At 35.5% G+C, this 26,510-nt stretch overlaps 1 protein-coding gene across 1 annotated transcript; it reads right to left on the reverse strand.

Moving 5' to 3' along the window:
* Positions 1-386: 386 nt before the first annotated feature.
* Positions 387-26,149, reverse strand: LOC125811122 (histone-lysine N-methyltransferase, H3 lysine-9 specific SUVH4). The gene is made up of 15 exons (XM_049490617.1): positions 25,650-26,149; positions 25,439-25,504; positions 25,158-25,217; positions 23,699-23,750; positions 21,878-21,990; positions 20,852-21,028; positions 18,326-18,424; positions 17,597-17,695; positions 9,103-9,152; positions 8,940-9,028; positions 6,593-6,752; positions 2,381-2,486; positions 2,101-2,283; positions 1,600-1,830; positions 387-713 (listed from the first exon to the last, which is right to left on the reverse strand). Exons 1-15 carry the CDS (start codon positions 26,070-26,072, stop codon positions 600-602), a joined length of 2,022 nt encoding a protein of 673 aa, XP_049346574.1. The 5' UTR covers positions 26,073-26,149; the 3' UTR covers positions 387-599.
* Positions 26,150-26,510: the final 361 nt, after the last annotated feature.

Below are 26,510 nucleotides of genomic sequence, written 5' to 3' on the forward strand. Positions count from 1 at the left end.
AACCCATCCATCATCACAGTCCAATGTTCAGACCTACACCAAGCAGGGCGTTAACCAACAATTCCTAAATAGGTTAATAACAACTAATTCAAAATGGAAATGCAAATCAAACTAGTAAAGTAGAATATTTTTCCTATCTGTGAAAGTTAGTACAACATGAGGAAGTCAAAGTTCCCAACAGTTGACTATTGTTGTGACAAAGGTAATCACTAGTCTTAACGCAGTAGCTAAGGAACATCCAAATACAACTCATTTACCTGCCTCACTTTTAGAGGAATAACTATAAACGCAATGGTCATGTGTAACAAAGCACAAGATAAGGAATAACTATCTCATCGCGTCTCTTCAGATTAGGTGATGGATAACACAGACACACATCTTTGCACTATAATATATATTTAACAAAAGCACGCACATTCACAATGAATGTGAAATCAAATTAACAAGTTCGTTTTCTCATTGGGCAATACAATATATTACACTTGGAGCCAATTTCCCAACGATAGTACACACTACACACAAGTGCAGATGATGAGAAATCAGCATATAGAAACCCAAAAATTATGCAATTGTGTGCTAAGGAATGGTTACATATCCCATCAAAACAAGCGTTTACGACAGTCAGCAGCACCACAGTAGCAAGCCATTTGTTTAACCTTCCCCTCGCGATCCATAACACTATCCAGAACATAGCCATAATCATACGTGAGTTCCTACAGGTAAACCATAAACAAATCAATGAACAATTTAATAGTATAAAGACTGCCTCATACTGCTTTTCATACTATAGTACTGCTTAATAAGGGATAAAAGTCCAGCCTCTCCAGGTATTTAGGGGTCATTTGGTTGGGAACTAGTTATCCCAGGATTAACTATCATGGGGTTAGTTATCCTGGGATAACTTATCCCATCACTATGCTATAAATGGTGGGATATGTTATCCCAAACGTGTCAACCAAACAACACATCTAAATTTTATCCTAGGACTATTTATGCTTATCCCTCACACCAAACGAGCCTTAGGGTCAGAAAAAATCTGAATCATACAATCAAACGTGACTACTGCCCAAATACTTACCAACAAGTACACAACACCTCAAAAAAAAAAAAAAGTAAACAAGTACACCGTAATAAGCAATTTTTCTAGCTTGCTGATTGGTCAAAAGTCAAAACAGCTTGCTATAAAGCTACAGCTCTCAGTGAGTAAACTAGTTTTGAAGCCACAGCTTCCAGTAAAAGAGAACAGTGAGACAATTTAATAATCTGGATGCACAAACTGGTTGGAAATTGATTGTGCACATTATTCAACTTCAAGATATAGTGCAAACTGATGACATAAATTTTGAAGGGCATTCGGCAGCATCAGTATAACCATTAGAAAAGCTGCAGAACATATTCTCACTGTTCCCTCTCCAAAAAATCTCTCATATAACCCTTTAGTATCTTTTACATTTCCCACGATTCTTGAACACAATCTTCTTATCATAACCCCACTTTCCATAACGGACCCTAAGTTAATCACTGTTATCCAATGAGAAACAAATAGAACAAATTTTATCAAGTTCATTGAACACACAAGGAGTAAGATTTAGCAGAAACCTGCAAAGGTGGTATGTTGTCAGCTGCCATTAGCACCACTCTTGCCAAACCAATGTCATGATGGGTGCTTAACACACATTGAACAAATAAATTAGGTTGACAACTATGATTAATAAACCTCGCAACATTGCCAACAGAGACTGCATCAATGCAATATTCTGGCCCTCCGTCTGACGTCTTCTCAGCATCGTTGTGCCAGTATCCCGGCAAAGAAACCTCACCCAACCGTCTCTGCAGAAGAACATAAGAAAATGAAGTGAATAAGAAAACAAAACCAAACAAAAGAACCAAAGCCAAATGGGAGAATAGTGCTATTGTCATGATGCCTGATCTCAGGGAAAACTGCAACAGCCAAAAATATCAGAGAGTATGAAAGCTGGATGATTTCTACACGACTAAATCTTATATCAAGTCCAGGGAATATAGTAGTTTTGGAAACGCACCCTTTGGCTAATCCTAGAAAAAATGTAAATGACATAAGAGAAATATCTGAACACTTGCCTCCCTCCCATCGAGCCCTTTCATTGTTTGCAAGCAATCAATGTCAAAAACATAGTTGTTATCTGCTGCAGGATCAATCTGATCTGTCTTCTTCAAAAGACCAGTGTATTCACAGATGGTTGCACCAGAAGGAATATAATCCCATGATCTCACACCCCAGCCCTTGTTTGGAGTACGAAAAACCTGCTCCAATTGACAAAGAAACAGCCATAGTAATGAATACACAGCACTCTTCTGTATAGAAAAATCTGAAATCTGGTTAATAGACAAGTAAAATAACCTCAAGCCGATATCTCAGTCCTTTCTGAGAAGTGCGGTTGACACAAGCAGGTCCGCATCCACAATTCGGACCACATTCAAAAACAACAGCCTTTGGCTCAATAAGTCTACAAAGATAAATATACTGAAAATAAAAGGCATGTTGAAAGAATTCCACTGCAAGGCAACTGCAAACAGAATATTAATAAACTCTCAGCTTTGCTGTAAAGTACCAGACAAAGCTCAAAGCACTTGTCACATGTTGAAAGAATTCCACTGCATTGCATTATGATATCTCATATAACTACACTGAACTAACGAGCAAGAAAGTGTCTTGCAGTTATAACTTATAAGACAAACCAAACAGGTATCAGATAAGGGAAAGACATATAAAAGGCAACTCAAAATATTCTTTGCTCTATTCATCAGAAATATTTAATAGCAGGGAGCAAGGGACCATAAAATGCATTTATAATAAGCCAGTGGCAATGATACACGTGCCTTAGAATCTTGGTAACTGCACTACCTGCTATGAGAAACTTCCGCAAAGCGGTAAACATGTTTTGCACCTAGCTTCAGGGTTTATAGAAACATAATAATGGTCCTTATAACCTAAAACCCACAAAAAAATCATCATGAGAGAACAGTGAGGTTATAAAAAATTCTTGGTACTCTCTACTGCCTACAATGATACCCTGATAAAACCACCTTCCTCATTTTTCTCAGTTAGTCAACTGAGGACTTCCAACACAAATGGGAAATGGAGCAGCTAAACGAGGTACCCTAGCTAAATCCCCTAGAAATCCCAAGAGAGCTGAAAATATTTATTCTTATTAAAATTAAGGACAGACAAAAAGCAGAAAAGAAGGAGCACTATTATATGTGAAAAGGGTGATCAAAATGCAAATATCATAAAGAATTAAACATGTAGCATGAAGGCCTAGACAATCATGCCTTACTGTAGGCAATTGTTGTTAGCATGATTGGACAGATTCTAAATATCTGTACATATCTATGTTATAACTCTAAATATTTGTGTAATGATGATAGGAGATAGCATAGATTAATGTAGCATATTTTCAGAGATATTTAGGGATACATAGCAGATTTTTAGGCATGTAAATCAGAATTCTTTCTATTTAATGGAAGAACTCTCATTTAAGAGAACTCATTTCAGCAAAATTGACATGGTATTAGAGCCTTTTTTAAGTGCTTTGATTCTTAGGGGTCGTTTGGTGTGAGGGATAATACCAAATAGTCCCGGGATTAAATTATAGTACCGCTTATTTTGTTATTTGGTTGGCAAGTTCGAGATAACTTATCCCGGGATTAATAATTAATACCGGGATAAGTTATCCCTCTCTTGGGGTGGTATAGTAATCCCGGGATAACTTATCCCGGGATAAAATAGGTAAATGACAAAAATGTCTCTTTCAACCCTTTTATTATATCACTTTTTACATTAATGAAGGGCATTTTTGTAAACAAATAAATTGTTCTTAAAATTTATTATTTTGAATACAACAAACCAAACACTCAATAAAAAATAATCCCAACAACTTATCTCATCATAACTAATCCAACATAACTTATCCCAACATAATTTATCCCATCATAACTCATTTTCAAACCAAACGACCCCTTAGTGTCTTTCATCTGTGGTTTCTTTCAGAATTTTTTTTGAAAGTTTTGGTTCTGCTTACTGTTTTTTAATCAACAGTAAGTCCTAAGTATCTTGGAATTTTAGGCATCTTGAATTCTTAGTCTTGGTCATTTTGGTTATTTTGTATCATTGCATTTCTATCTTCCTTAACTTGTCAAGAACATGGCGTCATATCAATTTGAGTCCTTCCATGTCCGTTTCACCGGAAAAAATTACTCTGCCGGGGAATTTCAATTCCAACTATTTGTCACCGGAAAAGAATTATGGGGACATATAGATGGAAGCGATCCTACTCCTACTGATCCTATAAAGCTCGATTAATGGAAGGTTAAAGATACTCGGGTGATGACATGGATTTTAGGTAAATTGACCCTCTAATTGTTTTTAATCTCAGGCCATACAAGACAGCAAAGGCCATGTGGGATTATTAACAAAAGGTTTACAACGAAGACCATAGCGCAAGGCGCTTTCAGTTAGAGCATGAAATTGCTATGTATTCTCAAGGAGGTCTCTCTGTTCAAGATTATTTCTCTGGATTTCAGAACTTATGGGCTGAATTTACCGATATCGCTTATGCTAAAATACCTTCTGAATCTCTCTCCATCATTCAAGGAGTTCATAAATAAAGCAAGCGAGATCAATTTTTGATGAAATTACGATCTGATTTTGAAAATGTTCGCTCCAACTTGATGAATCGTGATCCATCTCCCACGTTGCATGTCTGTTTTAGGGAATTACTTCGTGAAGAGCAACTACTCTTCACACAAAATGCTTTTCATCAAGGAAATATTGTCACTGTCGCATTTGCAGCTCAGGGGAAAGGAAAGGGCATGGATATGGCTAGAACTCAATGCTACAGTTGCAAGAAATATGGTCATATTGCTAGCAATTGTGACAAGAAGTTCTGTAATTATTGTAAACAACAAGGACACATTATCAAAGAGTGTCCCACATGTCCTCAAAACCGTAGGGCAAATGCTTTTCAAGTTGGGATAAATGGTTCAACTACAGATAACTCGTCTTCAGTAGGACAAGTTTTTACTCCTGAAATGGTACAACGAATGATCTTGTCAGCATTTTCAGCTTTGGGGCTGCAAGGTAATGAGGTAATATCTAAATTTTGGCTTGTTGATTCTGGCGCTTCCAATCATATGACCAACTCAACTAATATACTCAAAAACATCCGTGAGTATAATGGTCCAACACAAATTCAGGTTGCCAATGGTAGTAATTTACCCATTACCAAAGTTGGGGATATTACTGAAACTTTCAAGAATGTTTTTGTTTCACCAAAGCTCTCCACTAGTGTTATTTCAGTTGGCCAATTGGTAGATAACAATTGTGATGTGAATTTTTCTCGTAACGGTTGCCTTGTGCAGGATCACGTGTCGGGGACGATAATCGTGAAGGGGCCTAAAATTCTATTGTGTTGTCTCATTTGTCAAATTTTGGTTTATTGGGAAATAAAAATCAATTTTCAGTTGCTTCCTTTGATTGTTCTACTTGTAAATTAGGCAAAAGTAAAACTCTTCCTTTTCCTAATTTTGGTAGTCATGCTGCAAAGTGTTTTGATGTCATTCATAGTGATGTTTGGGGCATTTCACCAGTTATTTCTCATGCTCATTTCAAGTATTTTGTGACTTTAATAGATGACTATAGTCGATTTACATAGGTGTATTTTCTTCGATCTAAATCTGAAGTGTTTTCCATATTCAAGAAATTTTTGGCTTACGTTGAGACTCAATTTTCCACATGCATCAAAATACTAAGATCTGATTCTTGTGGAGAATATATGTCTCATGAATTCAATAATTTCTTGCTTGAGAAAGGAATTGTATCACAACGCTCTTACCCAGATACGCCACAACAAAATGGGGTTGCTGAGAGTAAAAATCGTCATCTTTTAGATGTCATTCGTACTTTATTGATTGAGTCCTCTGTTCCATCTAAATATTGGGTTGAAGCTTTGTCTACTGCTGTCTATTTGATTAATAGACTTCCATCTAAAGTGTTAAATCTTGAGTTTCCATATTATCATCTTTTTCATAAGCATCCCAACTATCATAGTTTTCATATGTTTGGTTGTGTTTGTTTTGTGCACCTGCCTCCTTTTCAAAGCAGAAAAGAAGGAGCACTATTATATGTGAAAAGGGTGATCAAAATGCAAATATCATAAAGAATTAAACATGTAGCATGAAGGCCTAGACAATCATGCCTTACAGTAGGCAATTGTTGTTAGCATGATTGGACAGATTCTAAATATCTGTACATATCTATGTTATAACTCTAAATATTTGTGTAATGATGATAGGAGATAGCATAGATTAATGTAGCATATTTTCAGAGATATTTAGGGATATATAGCAGATTTTTAGGCATGTAAATCAGAATTCTTTCTATTTAATGGAAGAACTCTCATTTGACAGAACTCATTTCAGCAAAATTGACAATTGTGTGCAAGTAAACATGTCAGATTAGAAACACAAGTGGATGTTAGACACAGAGGTAAATGAAATTCATCTATAATCTAACCTAACATACTCTGACAAAGAATTGAAATACTGCACTTACCTTCCACCATCTTTATGAACATAGGGAAATTCAGAACCATTGAGTTTAGCACAAGAACAAACTCTTGGATCAAGACACGAACCATGACAGTTGCATCCTGTGGGAGCTGAAGGGAACTTTATACCTTTGGCACATATGATATCCCTGCTATAAGTCAAACCTGAATGTTGTGTAAAGTTTTAACATCAAAAAGATAGGCACAAATGGATATGAGCTATACTTCACATTGGCAAGATGTTTACAGGCACAAACTTATTGGTATCTCCACTAACCCTCCCATTTCCATTAGAAATCGTGTGTTAAACATTCATGACACTTAGAATAAGGGAAAGCTAATTATCAGAACACAAAAACATATTAAACGAGTTACTGCAGAAATTGATAAAGCTTAAAGGATTCCTGCAGTAGGTAAGATGAAGATAGAACAATGCATTATTATACCACACAGTAGTGTATGAAAAAAGTGCAACAGGGATCCTTCAAATATCAAAAACCAATCTGCTATGATCACAATTCAACACTAAAAAATACTTAGAACCTTAATTTAAAAATAATTACAATACCTCTATCCCAAGCTAGTTGTTGTCAGCTATATAAATCCTCAATATATCTATTCCGTGAAATATAATTCATGAAACCTAATATCTATTTATAATTTTTCAAGTTCTTAACATTCCCCTTCAAGTTGGAGTGCACAAAATGCATGCTATAAGTTGCCACAGATATAGTCAATTTTAAAGCCACAATATGACTTGTAACAATGCCTATCAATTGGTCATTTGAGTTCAAGAAACCCATCACAAGGCACCCAGATTCAATCTTTTGTCGAATAAAATGACAGTCAACTTCTTATCCTTTGTTCTTTCCGGAACCACTCGATTTGAAGTAACGTGTATTACCCCTTGATTGTCAAATTTGAATTTCATGGGTAATAGAATGAGGAGTCGATCTTTTGAATCTGGTGAAGGCGGAACTGTAGTTCCATTAATTTGAACCACCATTTTCTTTTAGAAAAAAAGAAATTGTTGTTACTTTTGAGTGAGCATGAGAAGAAAAGATGATATCTTGGAAAGAGAATAGTCTAAGGAGTCCACCCATCTCATTACCCATCACTGTGGGGCATTTGTCATTCTTCAACACCCCATATCACGCCCAGTGCCTAGCATTTGGTGTGTGGGCAATTTTGATTTTAGGGGCCCAACATTGGGTGAGACGGGTCCTGCTTTGAAACCATGTAAACTTACGTCTTAGGCCTAACTCAAACCTCAAAAGCTAGCTCAAAGGGAGGACGATTGTCCAAGTCTTATAAGGAGTCTACCCATCTCATTAACCATCAATGTGAAACTTTTTGGAGCAGGAAGAAAAACTTCTCCGAATACGAATCCAAACACTTGGCTCTAATGAAAATTCAAAAACAAATGTCGCGTAGAAAGTATCAAAGCTGGTCTCCAAAGAGATAGTGGCATCTTAAAATTCCAGAGAGATGAGCAAACCAACTTCCAGAGAGGAGATGTGTTAGAAACTGAAGGGAAGATGAAAAGAAAAACAATTCGTAAAAGTTTTTTTCCTGCGTACATTCACACACAATTATAGGGATTCTGAACCTTTTCCTCTATATACAAGGAATGGGTTCTTTCCATATTAATAATTCCTCTCTTAACAATATTTTTAGCAAAATGTGCATGAAAACAGAGGGATATGAAGGTCTTTCGAGATAACTTCCTTCAATGTATTAAGAACTCTAATCATTTGGACAAATAACAAAATAATAAAAAGTTAGGATGATGTTGTTTTTAAGACGGACCTTTCCAGCCGTCTTAAAACAGGCATGTAAGGATGACAATTTTGATCCCATACAGGCAGTGAGTTTTAGGAAGGAAGATTGTATTTGTGTAGGAGATAGACCACGACAGTTTGTGGGAGGGGGGGAGGGGGGGGATATATAATACAATGATTGCTTACCCTTAACTCTCAAATTAAGTATTTAGAACAGTATCATAGTTTTTAATGAGAAAACTTGGCTTTTCACAAAGTTCAGCCAGTCATCTATATAAGTTAGATTATCATGAATGCTCAGAAAATACACAAATAAGTAATTCATCCACCAATATAAAGCTTAAGATATATATCAAGTCACACATTGTCAAGCTGATGCATCTCAACTTCCCTGTTATATCTTCTCCGCTATCTTATCTCAGATCAAGCTAAAAGATAATAGTAAAGACAACTCCAAATTTTCAATAGTCACAAAATCATTTCGCACATTAACATGAAAGATCTTGCACATGTGGAAGGAAGAATCGAGAAAGCCATCAGAATAGCACAATATCAAGACATAGGTACTTGCCTAACGGTGCTACCGGTGGATCATCAACTAAATTAGTTGCGGGAATGGGAATATCCTCCAGTCCACCAGAAATGTCCTCACATACCAACCTATATACAGAAAAAGTAAGAGTCTGCCCTATTTAAATTCAATTCAGATAATTAATCAGTTGTATTCTATTTACCCTCGTATTTCAGAAATAGAGTTGGGAATACAGCCTCGAGTAAAATGTACCTGCATATGACAGAAGCAAATTAATATGACAAGTTGAAATTTGATCAGTTGAAGGTAAGTAAGTGACTGAAGGTGCAATAACAACAACATAACCAATGAAATCCCACAAGTAGGTCTACAAAAGGTAGAGTGTACACCTTACCCCTACCGCATAGAGGTAGAGAGGCTATTTACGGAAGACCCTCGGCTCAAGACAATATGAAAAAGGACATACAAAAGTAAAGAAGACATAGCAAATAACACAGAGTGCATTGCATAGCTTTCACACCTATATGTTGTAAACATATAGCCTAGTTAACTCTGTTGCGAGTCTCGAAAAATAAAATAAAGCATCATTTAGTTGCAATAATTTATAGTGCTAAGGCAATTGCACTACTGAATTTACCATAGCTGCAGCTAGCTCACTAACTAAAGTAGAGATGATGTTTCAAAGAACAAAAGGGAGAAGTATACTAAAAAATGAATGAGTAGAGCTTAACGAAGTTAGGAGATGAGTACATTACCACTAATATGTAGTGCTACATTAGCACTTGGCTCAAATAGAAGGCAAATGCTAGTAAAGTATCATGGGGAAAAATTATACATGGTGGCGAGCGTATATGTTGATACTAGGATAATAAATGCTACAAGAGATATAGGGTGTTGTTGACATGTGTGTCTTATGTATTCCTTTGTGGCATGACTAATTTGAGCATCATTCCAAGCTAGTATAATGTTATACACATCAATTGTTGGGTTGTGCATATCATTATATATGTTGTTGGGTGCATTTGGAACATGCATTAAACTTGGATAGTTAAGATTGCTATATTTGTGCATATCTTTATATGTTGTAGTCATTCATACTTATTTGTGTTTTTTATACACTACAATATTGTTGCTTTCAAAGATATAATTACACAAGTTAACAATAAGTGATTTTTGAAAATGCTTTATCGTTACTTTGTAACAAACGATCAAACTACGCATTGATTTTATACACATGCTACAGTGTCTACACCGATGTGTGCATCTTGTAATTCTTATACTGACTTGTACTATGCAATTTTTCATAACTCCTTATTTGTGACATTAGTTCTTGGGGGTTGTGTCTAATAGTCTGGTTTGAATTTGGCTTAGTAGAGTCTAGTTTATATTACCATGTAAGTTATATTATGATTCGTTCGTTTGATGGATTATGTTAGGTGCCAACAAGGTTTAGATGGGATTTGGGTCATGACATAGATAATACAACGTACATAGGGCCTGTTTGGAAAGTCACCCTATAATTGTATTTGGTGTAATTGAGTGAAATTACACTATTTGTCATGTTTGGTTGTTCATGGAAATATCTGGTCACCAAGTAATTGAATGTAATTGGGCAGTGTGTAATTACGCTCTTCAATTCACAAGGAAGAGGCTATAAATTGATGGTAATTAGATAGTGTAATTACAAGTTGATTACTTTTTATTTTTATTATTCTAAGATTTATTAATTTATATTTCATTTCCTAGTTGTTCTCAACCTTTACTTCATGTGATTCCATGCAATTTTTCATATTATCTAAAAAAATCATCAGTATATTTTTGTTAGTATTCTAATTTTTAAATTAAAGTAGAATTCATTGTTGAATAAAATTATGTACTTATGTTTTTTTTCTCTTTTAAATCATATTTATGTATGTTATGTTGAAATTTGACATAAGAGTATTATGTTAAATTATTTGTTTTGAATTTAGAACTTAAGTTATATTTTCAATTTCATTTGTTTTAGACTCAATATTTTACATTGCAACCTATGTTTTTAAATCAAACTTGATAGATTATCTTTTTTGTCAAATGTTTGATAATTTTATGACATTATATTTATAATATTAATCTTTTTGTCATACATGCAGTTCATGATGTTCATAGAAATTTTGCACTTTTAGTCTTTATGATTAATTGAATTAAAAGATACAAAATTGTGAAATATAAATCAATTATTTTTATAAAAATATTAGTTAAGAACATGTGTTTATTAATTGATATACTTTCAAAAGACAATATATATATCTAAAAATTCAATTTAATATCATTTATAAAGGCTCTTATTTGTCTAATATGAATTTTTAATTTAAAAAAATAATTTTTATTTTTAAAATTAAATATAACCTTATTATTACACTTGTGCAACCAAACAGTACACTAGTAATTACATTGTGGCAAACAAATAGGTCAGTGTAATTACTAAGTTGTGTATTTACTACCCTAGTAATTACACAATTCCAATTACCTGGTGTCTTTCCAGACAGACCCCTAGTGTAATACCACAGGTGGTACCGAGGAAGAGTAGGATACACGCAAGCCATACACCTACCTTCATGTGTAGAGTGGTTGTTTCCAATATATACCAAAATTGGCAACACATCATTTGGTTTGTTTCTCCAAAGTTGCCAAAACAAGTGTGCCTAAGACTTCGGAAAATCAACTAGGAAAAAATATATTCTTTTTCCTCAGAAGAAAATTACTAGTTTGCCACCTACCATGAATTCAAAAACTATGTGAAAGCTTCAAATTTGGAAGGAATTGTACCTTTAGAAGTGACACATAGAAAATGTAAAACAAGTGGACAACCTAGAGAAGAAAGACTGACAAGAATAAATAGCTTGAACTTTCCATATCACAAACTCAAGAAATATAGATATCTGGTCATCAGTGAAATTACAAATTTGAATCTACTTTCAAGAAGCAGACATTCAATTTTTTTAGAGAGATAAACGTAACTTAATATTCACAAACACAAGCTCATCATCCGAAAAATGATGAGACTGATCAGTTACACCCCTTTTGGGCAATGCAAGAAGCATACAAACTAAACCATGGTTCTTTACAATTTTCCTATGAAATCCACAAAAAGTTCTATATCCCCCACCATATCCTGTTTACACCAAAAATAGAGTAAGCTAAGGCAATTCATCTTTGATTTTTTGGATGTTGTTACTATTGTCTTCAACACATCATAAATTCCTTTCCTTCCATAAAGTCCACCAAATGCATGCTGGATCAGTTCCCCCACCAGTCCTCCTCTTTTCTTCTTTTCTCAATCTCCTTCCAGCTAAGCAACAACCCTTTAGTGGTCTTTGCCATTACCCAACACACACCCAAAATACATAAGAACATGTTCCACAGATTTACTGTTGTTTTGCAGTGTAAAAAACAAATGTCCATTGACCTCAGCCTCTTGATCACACATAAAACACCTTGAGCAAATTTGTCTACCTTTTCTCTGTAAAACTTCATGTGTAAGGCATACTCTCCTACATACCAACCAGGCAAAGCAAGAAACTTTCAGGGGGGGTTTAATCTTCCAGATTAATTTCCAAGGCTATAAATGATCTTGTGCTTGAGGTACATTATTCCTCCAGTAACATGACTTTCCAGTGAATATTCCTTTGCTATGGAGCTTCCAACATACCTTATCTGGAACCTCAGGGATATCTGGGAAGGTGCTAAGAAGTTGGAGCAAGTTTGCAATTCTGACTATCTCCCAATCATATGTCGACTCCACACCTGAGAAATAGTGGTTTTGTCTTGTTGACTAAGAATGAATAAATAAGGAAACTTAGCCAAAAGGCTCTCATACCCTATCCAGTTTTCTCTCCAGAAGTCAATTTTCATTCCAATCCCTACCTTGAGATAGGTGTTGACCTTGAATTAAGGCAATAATCTTCTAATGGTTTTCCATACACTCCAACCGAAAACCCCTAGAGCTTCTTCAGTGGTCCAATGACTCATTTGGCCATATTTTTCTATAATAATTCTCATCCAGAGAGATGTGTCTTCATTGCAAAATCTGCACAACCACTTCTGTAATAAGCATGAATTTTGGAGCCGGAGTTTCTTGATGCCTAATCCCCCTTGTTTCATGTTGAGGGTTACGTGTTCCCATTAAACCAGATTATCGCCTTTGTTCTCCCTGTTCCCATTCCAAAGGGAAGTCCTTCTGAGTTGGTTGATTTTCTTTACTACACATTTTGGGAAAGGAAACAGACTCATCATATATGGTGGCAGGGCATCTAGCACAGATTTCACTGGAGTCAACCTTCCTCCCAGAGATAGATACTGGCTCTTCAACCTAGCCAACCTTTTGTCACATCTCTCCAACACTTCACTAATACTTCCAACTCCTTATTCTTTGCCCCCAATAGCATTCCTAGATACTTTGTGGGGAAAGATCCAATTTGACATCCCAAATTATTAGCTAGCAACTCCATGTTGCCTACTAGGTTGACTGGGTATAGAAAGCTCTTTTGTCAGTTAACATGCAGGCCTAAAATAGCTACAAAGATGGTAAGGATTGCCTGAATATGCCTGATCTAAAGAACATCAGCTTCACAAAAAATAAGGGAGTCACCTGCATATAGCAAGTGAGTGACTACCAACTCATCATATCTATTCCCTTGTATCCGTGCCTTGAACCCCTTTAACCAACCATTGATATTGGCCTTTCAGAACATATGATTGAGTCCTTCCATAGCTAGAAGGAAAAGGAAGGGTGAAAGAGGGTCAATTGGAAATTCTTGCTAAACATTCTAAGTGACATTCTAATTGGAAATTCATAAGCCTTTATAATGTCTAGTTTGCAAAGAAAACCTGAGGCTTTTTGTTTTGTCTGAGAACAGCTCATTTGCCAAAAGGTGAAGACTCCATGATTTGTCTACCTGTTAGAAAGGCCATTTGATGAGCAGACACTAATTTCCCAATAACAGTTTTCAGCCTCTCAATGATAATCTTGGAGATTATCTTATAAACCCCTCCAATCAAACTTATGGGCCTGAAGTCCTTTAATTCTTCCGCTCCTGCTTTTTTGGGATTAAAGCAATGAATGTGGCATCAAAGGATTTTTCAAAAACTTCTTTCTAGTGGAAATCTTGAATTGTCAACATCAGGTCTTTCTTTAATGTTCCCCAACAAGTTTCCATCTCGTCCCGGGGCTTTGTCCCCATCACATAGTTTAAGGCCACACAAGACCTCAGTTTTTGAGAAAGGTCTGAGGAGCCACTCTTGTTCCTCCAAGGTTATTGTTGGACAATCCAAGAGTTGGAAGGTGGGTCTCCAATTTTCAGATTCCGAGTACAGTTTCTTGCAAAACTCTATCATAGTTGATTTCATATCTTCAGGTTTGTCTATCTCTTCCCCTCTGACAATCAGTTTGTCAATTGTGTTATACCTTCTGTGTGTGTTGTTGCCATTCTTTGGAAAAACTTGATGTTATTATCCCTTACTTCAACCACAAGATTCTGGATTTGTCTCCACCTAGATTCTTCATTCTTGGCCAATTTTCTACAATTCCACTATTCTAGTTACCCTAACCATCCTTTCATCTTCAGTTAATTCTCTGCTTTCCTGAGCTAGATCAATCTCTGTCAGTTTTTCTAACAAACTAATTTTCTTATTGATCAATTCACTGAAGGTACTTTTATTTCATTCCTTGAGTTTCTGCTTCAACATTCTTAGCTTGACATTAAGTCTGTAATCCGGACAGCCTTCAACTACAAACTTATTCCACCAACTATGTATCAGCTCATTGAAACCTTCAACCTTCAACCACCAACTTTGAACTTGAAGTTTGATTTCTTCTTTTCCCAGTTACCATTCCCTAGCATCACAAGGCAGTAATCAGATGTTATTCTAGGGAAAAAAATTTGGAAATTTTCTTCCCAATCCATGGTAAAAAGGAACCTGTCGAGCTTGCATTCGGGTGGTTAATACCTCTAAACAAAGTGAATTTCCCTCCAATTAAGTGAGTATCATGTAATTCCATGTCTTCTATCCAGTTAGAGAAATCGGACATAACATTGGTAATTCTGTTGCATCCTCTTCTATCTTCCATTTTTCTGTTGGTGTTAAAAGTCTCCACCAGTAACCTATGGACCATCACAGAGTTGCCTGACTGCTGCCAATTCCTCCCACCAGAGAAGTTTCTCATCCCTAGTATGAGGTGCATAAACCGCACTGAAAAACCAAGTGAAAGAGTTCTGGATGGATTTGAACTCATAGGTGACAGAGTACTGACCCACTTCTATCAGGCTTTCATCCCATACTCTACTATCCCACATTATAAGTATCCCCCTCTATTACTTTCAGCTTCCATATACCCGCATCTCATCCATCTACAGGACCACAATTGTTTGGCAATTTCCTCAATATTTTTATTCACCTTTGTTTCGTGAAGACAATAAATATCAATCTTCCAGAAAAAGATTGTTAATCAGGATTCTAGTATTCTTGTTGTTGAGCCCCCTTACATTCCAAGTAATTATTTTTAAAGATTGTTTATCAGGACTCTAGTATTCTTGTTATTGAGCCCCTTACATTCCAAGTAATTATTTTTACTTTCATTTGCAAGTTAAGCTTAAATTCCTCCCCCTGTTCCTAACTCCTTCCACTCCTTCATTAATACTAGACTTCAGATTTTTTAACTCATTCTTCCCAATTCATCTGCTCTTAGGCGTTCCACTGTTCTTCTCCAGCCCCTCTTTATCCAGTTCAGATTTTCTCTTGTCAATCTTCATGAGCAACGCTAAAGTTTCTTTTTCGAAACATTCAATAGCCATCCCATACGTGTTACTTAACTCGAGGATATGTGAATTGATCCAGTTCGATGCTTCTGTCTCAATCTTTGTTTGGAAATTCGGAGCTTGAGTGTTCACTGGTTCAGCTTCAAAGATTTGTTGCATTTGCAGGTTCGAGTTTGTGTGATTCGACTCGCAATTGCTATCTTCGAGATCTTTCCCTTTGCGTATATGGTATTTTCGATAGCCTTAGGGTGATCCGTAATAGCCCTAGATTGCTTGAATACATTCTCTTCCCCGAGCCTTAAGTCGACTTCTCCAATAACCTTGTGGCCTTAGAATATTCTGTGTTGCTTTCCCAGTTTCTGAAGGTCTCTAAAAAATTAACAGCCAAGTCTTTTAACTCTAGCATGCGATCTATGTCTGTCTAGATCAGAGCCCATGCTTTTACCCTTTGGGTATGACCTAGAGGCTAGATACCTGTTGGATAATAGCTCCCCCCCCCCTCCCTTCCTCTCTTCTCTAATGAAGATTTTTGCTGGGAGTTCTGACCACAACTACATGGAGAAAATGATGCCAGTGTTTTGGATGGACACCTCTTTTGGGATTTCTGTTCCATCTCCTTTAACTCTAATCTTTGCCCATTTGAGGTGATTTCATAACTGCATCTCTTCCTCAGTTTCGATCCATCCTCCACAGCAATCTCCAATGGTTTTAAAGACTTTCTGTGACCAGAGGTGTAACGGTAAATCCACTATCCTTACCCATGTGGAACTGTTACTGTTATCCTTTTCCAGGATTACCTTTGTCGTGATCCACCATTTCAATCGGAGTATCACTTTGTTCCAGATCCAATCCCCTGAGATCACTTGCTCCGCCGTTGTCTTACCTGCGAATTCAAACAAGAAATTACCATTCCACATCTCATAGATGTTCAATCCATGCGCTTGTTTCCAAGTTTTATTGGCCCACCTCCTGATTTCATTCAGTGAAGGTGACATTTTTTCCGACACTTCAAAGTTACCCACCAGACTTCTATGCAACACTTCACTTTGTGTACAAGAACTGTCATCAATGCAAATAGGTCCCCCCTTCATTAGTGCTGGTTTGGTATTTACCACACCTCCTTCCTTGTTCCTTCATTTAATGCTCTTCAGAGTCTCTGATATGGGAAGTTGTTTTCAACTAGTCTGTACTTCACTCTGTTTTCTTCCATCTTTTGAGAGAGAATGAATCTCCTTACATTGTCCGCTCTGATATCCCAACCAGAATTGAAGGTCAGCTGTGGGATGATGATAACTGATCTCCTTCTGCCACTGACATTTATCAAGCTGATGTATCTACCATAATTGTTGAAATTTCTCGCACAAAAAAATTCTGCTAATGGCTCTGTTCTCTTCCATCTTCTGACTACTTTTCCTTTTCCTTTCGACGTCTATGGAATTACTTGGACAATCCAGTCCATCAATTTCTTGCTAAAAGATGTTCTTGTGATTGCTTTCCTACTCCTTTTTGTCCATTCATACCAATCCCCTGTCGTCCCTATGATTCTCTCGATATCGAAGGACTTAAAACCTAGCACGAAGTAAAAACAGTCATCCATAATGACGAAAAGAGGGTTTTGAAGGAGAAAGAAAGTAGATGTTAATGGTGGTTTCCGGTGATCAGAAGGACCACCGGAGTGAAAAAGAAGGTTTTTGGAAAGGTTCAAGTCATGCCTCGACAATCATGCCTGAGAGTATTTTCACAAGTAGGGTATTTATGTTATTCATTGTTTTGTAGTCTCCCAAACTCCAAGAAAATCTCAGAGTGCAAAGAAGACACTTAGTAATCAGGGACAGGAACAAAAATTCAAATTAATCCATAAGATACCACTGCAAAAGAAGTCAAGTTAAAAAGGAAAGAAACCTGGTTGGTGGTCAACACAGGTTGTCCTTCAATACGCTTTAATCGGAACTTATAAACCGTGAATCCAGAAATACCCTTCTCCGCCCAGTAATTTACAACCTGCAAAAGAAAACTAAACAACTGTAATGCATGACTGCATCAATGCTTTAACATTTGCACAGCACCCAAAATCTACACCACCACAATTTAAAGAAAGTAAAAAAATTGACTTCCACAAACAACAGAAGGTTGAAAAGTGACATCACTGATAATTCTTTTACTTCTTTTCATCACTTCTCCTTTTCAAATTGATGGCCATATAACCCATTTAGAGAAATATCTGATATATTGGTCAGGACTGCATAATCAAACATGTTATAGTCAGAATCCACATCTGACCTGACTAAATGGCCCAATATCATGAGATTAAGCATATAAACCACTCAAAATCCTAAATCACCCTACATAGCCAACACCAACCCATCCATATGTTGACAGAATGTTGCTTCCATTTTCTCTTCTATCTTTGGTTCCTGCTAGCAACAGCAGTTTAAGTACATACTATTACTATCTCTTAAATGACCCATTTAAGCAAGCCCAATAAATAGAACAAAGATGGGAAGCTGAATGACAAACTGCATATCAACAGATAGAAATATGACTCAACTTTAACAAACACAGTCAGCATTTACATATTTCATAAAGAATTTATTTTGGGATTCAAAGATGAAGAAAAACAATATTGATTACCTTATACAAGCCATCATAGGTATAAACCTTTCCAACGTAACTATTTACACACCGATGTCCACGTGTAACCCTTACAGGTACAGATTGCTCCATACAGTTCTGCAAACAGAGAGCAAGTAATGTAGATTCAACAACTTGACCACTCTTAAGGATAAGGACTTAAGAAAACTAATGAGCACAACTATATGTGTAAAACTAAACGCCATTGGTTGTGAAGGTTTTTCAGCAGAAAGAAATATAGGAAAGTGCCAAGAAAATACCAATCAAGTCCTTAAAAGTAGGGGGTGGCATAAAAAAAGACAGACGTAGCCAAATAAGTGGGTGTTTGGCCATGAAAACCAAAAAAATCACTTTATTTGGAATTTTTGAAGTTGAAGATGTGTTTGGCCATACTTTTTGCAAAGAATATTTAGAATTTGAAATTACTTTTTCTAAATATGATTTATACCCCCAATTTTTTATAAAGTAGAAAAATCACTCAACTTGACTAATTCACCAGAAACATAAAATCAAATTTGCTCTAAGATTAAATTCTCATATACGAGCTATTACATACTATTGCAAATATGTTTTCACTTTATTTGAAATTTTTGAAGTTGGAGTAGTATTTGGTTATAAATTTTGCAAATAATATTTGTTTGTTTGAGTGTACTTTTCCTATAAAAAAACATGAAACATGATTTAAATATGAAATATAATTTAAATGGGTTATTATTATAAAAGTAAAAAATTTAGGCTACAATTTGACAAAGAAAAATACAGTAAAATTGAAAAAAGTGAAAGTGAAAAAAGTGTAATCAAGGTTTTGGGTGTTTTCCAAATACAACTTCAAGTTGTATTTGGAATTTTCATGAACCGCTGTTTTTTGAATAAAGTGAAATAATTTTCTGGAAAAAGTGAAAATTTATCATGGCCAAACGGGTATCAATTTTGATTTTGAAAAGTTCGGTCTTCGGTACAGTTTTTGGTTATGAAGTTTTAATATATAGGTATATCGGTTCAGCCGAAATACCGAACTATTGTAATTACAGTTGCTGTATATTGAGTTTTATAGTCCAAAGGGCTTTAGTTGCAGTATATTAGGTAAGATGCTAATGTCTGTAGATCTCTTATTCAAAAAGTTGATGCAAATTAGAAGTTAAGCCAACTTTTAGATAGAAAATAGACCAGTTTTTCAAGCAGAAAAATAGTCTATCATACCGAAGAGCTGAACCCATACTGAACAATATAAACCAAACCTAACTAACTTTGGATTGGTATTTGATATATACCATTGAAAAACCGAAAATCGAAGTATTGAATGCCCACCCCTACTAGAAATCTGTAACTTTATCCGCAAAACACCACAGCAGGAACACTATGAACAGATAGAACAATAAGTGTTACTATATAAATCACTTCAACAAAGCACCAATTTGACCAGTTGATCATTATCATATTTTAATCACACCTCGAAGTCAATATTTTTGCCAACTCAAGGTGGAAAAGAAAAACCAACTTGAGTTGCTTATCAAAAAATATCAGAACAAGATCACCAAAATCTCACCGGAAAAGTTGCGGCTGAAAAAACATTTCCAAGCTTTGTATTTTATCTTTGGCTTATTTGTTATCCTTGACATTAATTCAAAAACAATATACTTCCCTAATTCGAACTTATGTTTTCTTTCTCAGTGAAACAACCCAACCAAAAATCTCATCAAAATACATAATTTAGAACTGAGCATCTTTCTAACTGCTTATTTAGGTAATTATCACTTTTCCACTCATCCCCACTATTCTTTGTTGTTAGACAAACAAATTGAAAGCAAAGGAAACACATTAATCCTGTTCGACAAACAAATAGGTAGAAGCACATCAAGCGGTTGATAATTGACCTATTAAAAGAAAGTTATACTAATAGATTTTATAACAAAACTGTGTCTATCACTATTACTAAAGCGAAAGAAATAAAAGCAGAGTGACATTTCCTATTTCCCCTACTAAACACATGCAAGGACTCACACAGTGTAGGAAGACTCAGTTCACCTGAGAACGACATGCCCCTTTCTTTACAAGTCTCCCTTATGCTTGAGAAAGCACAAAGAAGAGAGGATAAAATGAGTCTTTCTTTTAATGCTCATCCATAAGAGTTACTGCCTTTTCTGCGGTTTTAAAGAACAGGTATTTGTCTTATAGAACGGATTAAGATGTTAAATCTGACTTGTATAAACATAGTAGAGGAAAAAATTAAGGTAATGGTTGTTAGCAAAATCAGTTAGATAAAGAAACAACACATCTAGGTCTGTAGTTTGGATAGTATTATGTAATTGCATTCTTGAGAGTTGTCAAATTTCTATAGAAATGGAACTGTATCAAACATTTGGAGAATCCTAAATAAAAACAGAGTCTCATGAACTGGGACAAAGGGAGTGTTAGCTAACCTATCACACATTCAAAACAGAAAATAATATATTCAATTCAGAATAAGAGGTGTTAATAAAAATAAAAAACAAAAAGTAGTTGCAAAGAAAGAAGAAAAAAGCAAACCTTAAGCCCTAAATTACCCCGTTCCATGACTTGATCCTTTATTTGGCGCTTGTTACCAAGAAGATCATTTCCACCTTGACCAGTATAGACCACTTCTTCATAGTTGTCCTGGTCGTCTTCATACTGTCCCGATACGACAATTGATACCGCAAGGGGCAAACTGTAGCCTTTGTACTCCTAATGATGTGAAGGGATCATATATATTAAGTTAACAAAACGAAAAGGAGAGAAAGAAAAATGTAGAAGACATTCGGGAAAATATAGTGTAATAGGGTAGAGAAGACATGTATAAGCCTCCAGACAAAAGAACTGCCTTCAGCAGCTCATGAGTGTACATTAACAACAAAAGCAATACCCATAGATACTTCACACATGAGGGTCAATAAGAGTTCAGTATCATTTTATTATCATCAAATATAGACAATGAACTGAATTTCCTGTAATAACTTAAGTCGTGAGCAATCAAAAATAATCCAATGCACCAAAAGAAAACCTTTCACATCGAAGGGTTATACGAGTAAATAGTTAATTACTTCATTTTATCACTTTCCACAGTTGATTCTCGTTGAAACTTAAGAACCATATCTGTAGGGAATAGTTCAATGCACTTCACTATGACTGTTCAAAGTAAAGACTAGGAAAATGAACAGCAAAATGTCTAATGAAAAGATTAAGATTTCTAGATGTCTTTACTGTAACAATAAACTAGGCCGTAATGGAATGTGCACATGAAGGATCAAAGTTTCCCTAACAACAAACCAGTTAATATGCATCCTTCATGATACAACTTATTTTCTTCCTTTGAGGAACAAGTAACATCCTTTGAAAATGTTTGTTTCTAGATAACTCCCATAAATGTCAAAAGTAAAAATGGTATTCTCTTGATATTTGAAGAAAATGAATTAGAAAAATAACAAGCAAAACATCATTCACTATTCTAGGTTGAGCAAGGAAGAATTTGTAATTCAAGATTGAAATTCTTTTAGCTAGTCAACTGTTACTCAAACTCAAATGCCAACGATATACCCCTTTTTTCCCTGCAGATTGGCCAACACAATCAATGCCGTTTAGCCAATGGTTATGGAATCCCACAACGACCATCTCAGCACGCGAAAAGAACTGATGACCAACATCAATGCCTGCCACAAGAAACTCAAAACTAAAACTCACTAACAGATAGAGCCACCCCAAAACATATTTTAACTGCAGAACATACCATTAAACCATATAGATTGACTGGATTTTCAAATGTAAAGGACAAGAACAAACGCTAATGTCGTACAGGCTTACTAGAAGTTAAATGATGCATAAGTTAAAGATCTAATCTCTAGACGTGTTCTATTAGAAACTTGTTGGTCCACCATCATCAAAGTTTTCATCTTCTAGAGCCAAAGTATGCCACATATGTATACATTTGGTCAAAATGCAAACATTTATTTTTTTGAAAATCAGATAGTTAATCAGTTTCCATTGCATTTTCTGCAAAAGAAAAAGGTTATATGCTGCGTAAAAAAAATCTTAAAATCACATTATCAAACTAAGAAATTCCCTCTTCGTATTCACTGGACAGGTTTGACTCAAACGCAAGAAATTATAATTGTTTAATACATGTAGAGATAACATGTTGGAACCATGAAATCTGAGAGAGAGATGGAGTGAACTTTTTTTTTATTTTCCTTTTGATATGGTAAACTTCATGACTTCAAACACTTAAGCCAAGAGTGTAATATAGTAGTAATTACAAATACATGTGTAAACAAAATACATAGAAGATGACGGTGACATATTTACTAAGCAACATCTATCTTGACTTTCAACAATCTCCCTTAAACTCAAGTTGTTCAAATTCGAGGTAACAAAGTATTTTGAGTTATCAAATAAAAAATAAAATCAGTTTACTGCAAAAAGGTTAACAGATTGACACATGATGACTATAGATAGAAAAATATTTACTCAATATAAATACACACAATAGTGTGGTTGCTGTCGGAACAGTGACATGTCACTGGACATTTATGAGGCACTGACTAGCAATTTGAACAGTGGGTGTGTAGCTGAACAGTAACATGATGCTAAATAGAAAGTAGAGTGATGTTGTATACAACTAATACCAACTAGTTAATGGATAATGTGTCATTAAACAGCCAAATGCACTGACGTGACACTAACTGACCGTAGCATGTGTTTGCCGAACAACGGCTGTTTACTGACCAGACAGACTAAAGAAGTGGTCAAACAAGATGAAAAACAGGGTTGCATCCATGAAAGTTGAAAAGGGGAAAGAGGCATTATCACCATGATAATCACTGAAAATAAACACAGTTACATCGGCTTACAGGCTTAGTTACCAAGAGAAAAACAAAGTTGCCATTAGAATAATTGCCAAAAAATATTATTGATGAAAACACAATAATGATGCAGCAGAAATAATCACCAAAAAACAAAAGACTCGGGAAAACTATGAGAAGAAGAAAAAATATTAAGCAAAAGGGCAATCATTGTTAGACAAAGCTACTTAAGTCTCAACTGATATCATAGAGCCTTTTAATACATGTGAAAATCCAAGTGAGAGAAGGAGAAACTGAGAGAACTAATTATCTTCTTTAGGTTGCATTGATAAGAGTACAAGAGGTGCACATATCTTTTCTATACGGGGTAAATGTATCTAAACTTTTTCCAAGAAAAAGGTCAGCAAATTGAAATTCCAATCCACTTAGCTTATAGAAGCAAGAAGTGGTTTTCCTAAGAAAAGCAAATGGAGGTTTATATAATTCAGTCATACACAAATACCCATCATTTGATAAATCAATCATATCACGAGACATATAACAAGAGTAGACAATCAACCTGGAAGGGAGCCAATTCTCTCACGATTCAAAACCTCCTTTTCTGATATCATCTGCAAGTTTTTCTCATTAAGAATCAATAGTACGAAAGTAGACTTACTCCAAAAGACTCAAATTTTGACAAACATGTGAAGCAAATAGAATACAACTTCTTGCACAATAATTAAATCACTTCATTACTATAACAAACAAAAGATGATTGGTAACACTACAGATAAGTGATGGAAGCTGTACCAATGCTTCCATAGACTCAATCGTGGTTTACAATTATAGCTTTTATACATGTTTGGTTCTTTTTATTTCCTTTTTAGAATAAAGTAGTTTCAAGTCATTGATCTTAATAAAAAAGAAACATCATTTATCCAACTGTTTGTTCCAATTCAAAATGATAAACAAGGTTCAGTTTTACCGCTATTCTCATTACTTTTCTACTCTTCCTAGACAGATTTACCCTAAGACCACTACAAAAGCATACATGGGTGCTAAATATCTTCATTTCTTTAACAAAAATCACGGTCAAACAAATTTAAAGATAGGCTAATAATACCGATCAATAAAAAAGATAGGCTAATATTATATCTCTTGCATTAGAATATTTAAAAAAAAATTGAGCATGAGAGAAATGAGTACTGACTGACGACTGCCGAGATCTATAATACTTATTACTAGTCATGTGGATAGGCATTATAAGTTTCAATATTAAAGAAAAGTTGAATCTAATCCATGCAAATTTGGAGAATCATGTAGCATTTGCCAAACTCTCAAGTTTTTCATCATTTTAACTTGGTACACAATCAGACTGACATAAAATAAAGAAAAAGAGAACTAGGAATCATTCAATTATAAATGGCTGGGAAGACCAAATACTAGAGCATGCAAAAGGCTCCATTATATGTCACTTAGATGACTGCAGAAGTTCAAGAGTCTTGAACAGACTCAATATAAATTTCGAGACACTGGTTCAAACTTTAGCAGCATGAACAGTACACTTTCACACTTCAAAAGTTACATTCAATCGATTTAGTAACCATCAAACTGAAACTTTGTAGTTTGAGTGATATATCTACTTGGATTCTTTTCCTAAATAAAAGTCACCCTATTGTATTTGATCTATCACGCTAATCAATCAGGAGGAGTGGCAGTCAATCTCGTCACCCTATTGTATTTGATCTATCATGCTAATAAATCAGGAGGAGTGGCAGTCAATCTCAGGGGATTGATCTGATAACGTAATTAAAAGAGACATAGTTTGGCCCTTTCCCCATCTACCAGTAGATACCAATAGTAGTGTAGACTACCAAATTTCCACGGAAAATGTCAGAGTTATTGATGAATCTCTACATTATTTTGGTCTAGCTCTAGCACACAAGTACATGGATCTGGTAAAAAGCATTCAAGTTGGTATCACATGTTATAGGATTATTAACACAGCCAATGTGGACTTATGAAGAAATACATGCCTTAGAAATCGCCTTTAGATCAGGCCGCTTGGAACTGCGTTTGCCATCATCTTCGGCTTCCTGCACAAATGTGTTACCAACCTAAATACGTTAAGGGCTGCCAAGTTTTGCATAGCTTACATAAATCAAAATGAGCAATAAAAGGCCAAACCACCTAAACAAACTTGGGCGTAAGGAGAGAATAAAATGATACTGAAATTGGAAGTTGATATATGTTTCATGGTTCTAACAACCAAATGTACTTTTCTAGCTTAACTCATCACGGGAGGGAGAGGGCTGACCTTAGATTTTGAATTTTTCTTTGTTTTTTGATCTGCTTGGACTCTTCCACATCTTATTTCCTCTTCCTAACCACGGTCAACAAGAGAGAAAATCATTACTATCATATACACACATGACAGAGATATGCTTTAAAACTGAACCCTCTCTTGTCTTATGAAATGTCTGCTTGCGGAAATTATCGGGAAAAATGAAATGGGAAATTGAGGAAACCTGAACGAAATGGAGATAATGTTTGTTAAATCTCCGTATAGTCTCTGTCACCCTGGCATGCGAACTTTTCTCAGTCCCGTTCCCGCTAAGCTGGGGATTCAGAGAGGTTTCGGGAACAGGATGATCGGTACAGTCATTTGGCGCAGCAACATTGGTTATAGTGACGTCATCGTTATCAACAGTGGAAACTGTGACGTCATTATTAGGAGCTTGAGCTTGTGAGGAAGTAACAACCTTGCTCTTCTTATAAACCTTGGGCTTCTTCTCAAGAACTGAGTCGTCATTGGAGCGGCACCGTACTCTCTGACGCTCACGCTGAGCTTCCTGCTCACTCTTCAAATTTTTTATTCTCGCACTGCAACGTCTCGGGACCATCGCATCATTGACAGGATCGGAAAGCTCGGCAACGCATGGAACCACCATCTTTGAATGGAATAAGAAGCTTAACTTTCTTTTGAATTTGTAGGGTTTAAGTACGAGCTGGGAGAGACTGATATGCCAAAATATAGGAAAGAGAGAAATGAGAGAGTGAAAGGCGAAATTAGCGAGGCGGGTTTCAAAAATCACCTCTTTTTTTTGTTCTCGATAGTCGTGAGACGCTTCATTTTCCCGCCCAACACGACTCTCTGTCTTTTCTTTTGCTTGTGCAAATGCAAATTTGGGTAGCTCAAATCATTTTTGAGACATTATTTTTTATTATATAAACTGGCAGCGAAAAATAATTTTCATATCATATTTATGGCTCAATTATTTTAATTATAATATTCTTAACAAAAACAAAAAAAATTAATTATTTATATTATATTTAATTAAAGCATACACATTTTCATGTCGAAGGTTGTAACTTTTTTGATAGGTTGT

This window comes from Solanum verrucosum, unplaced genomic scaffold (assembly GCF_900185275.1).
Source record: "Solanum verrucosum unplaced genomic scaffold, falcon-dt-bn FXZP01000032.1, whole genome shotgun sequence".
In the NCBI taxonomy this organism is placed as follows: Eukaryota; Viridiplantae; Streptophyta; class Magnoliopsida; order Solanales; family Solanaceae; genus Solanum; species Solanum verrucosum.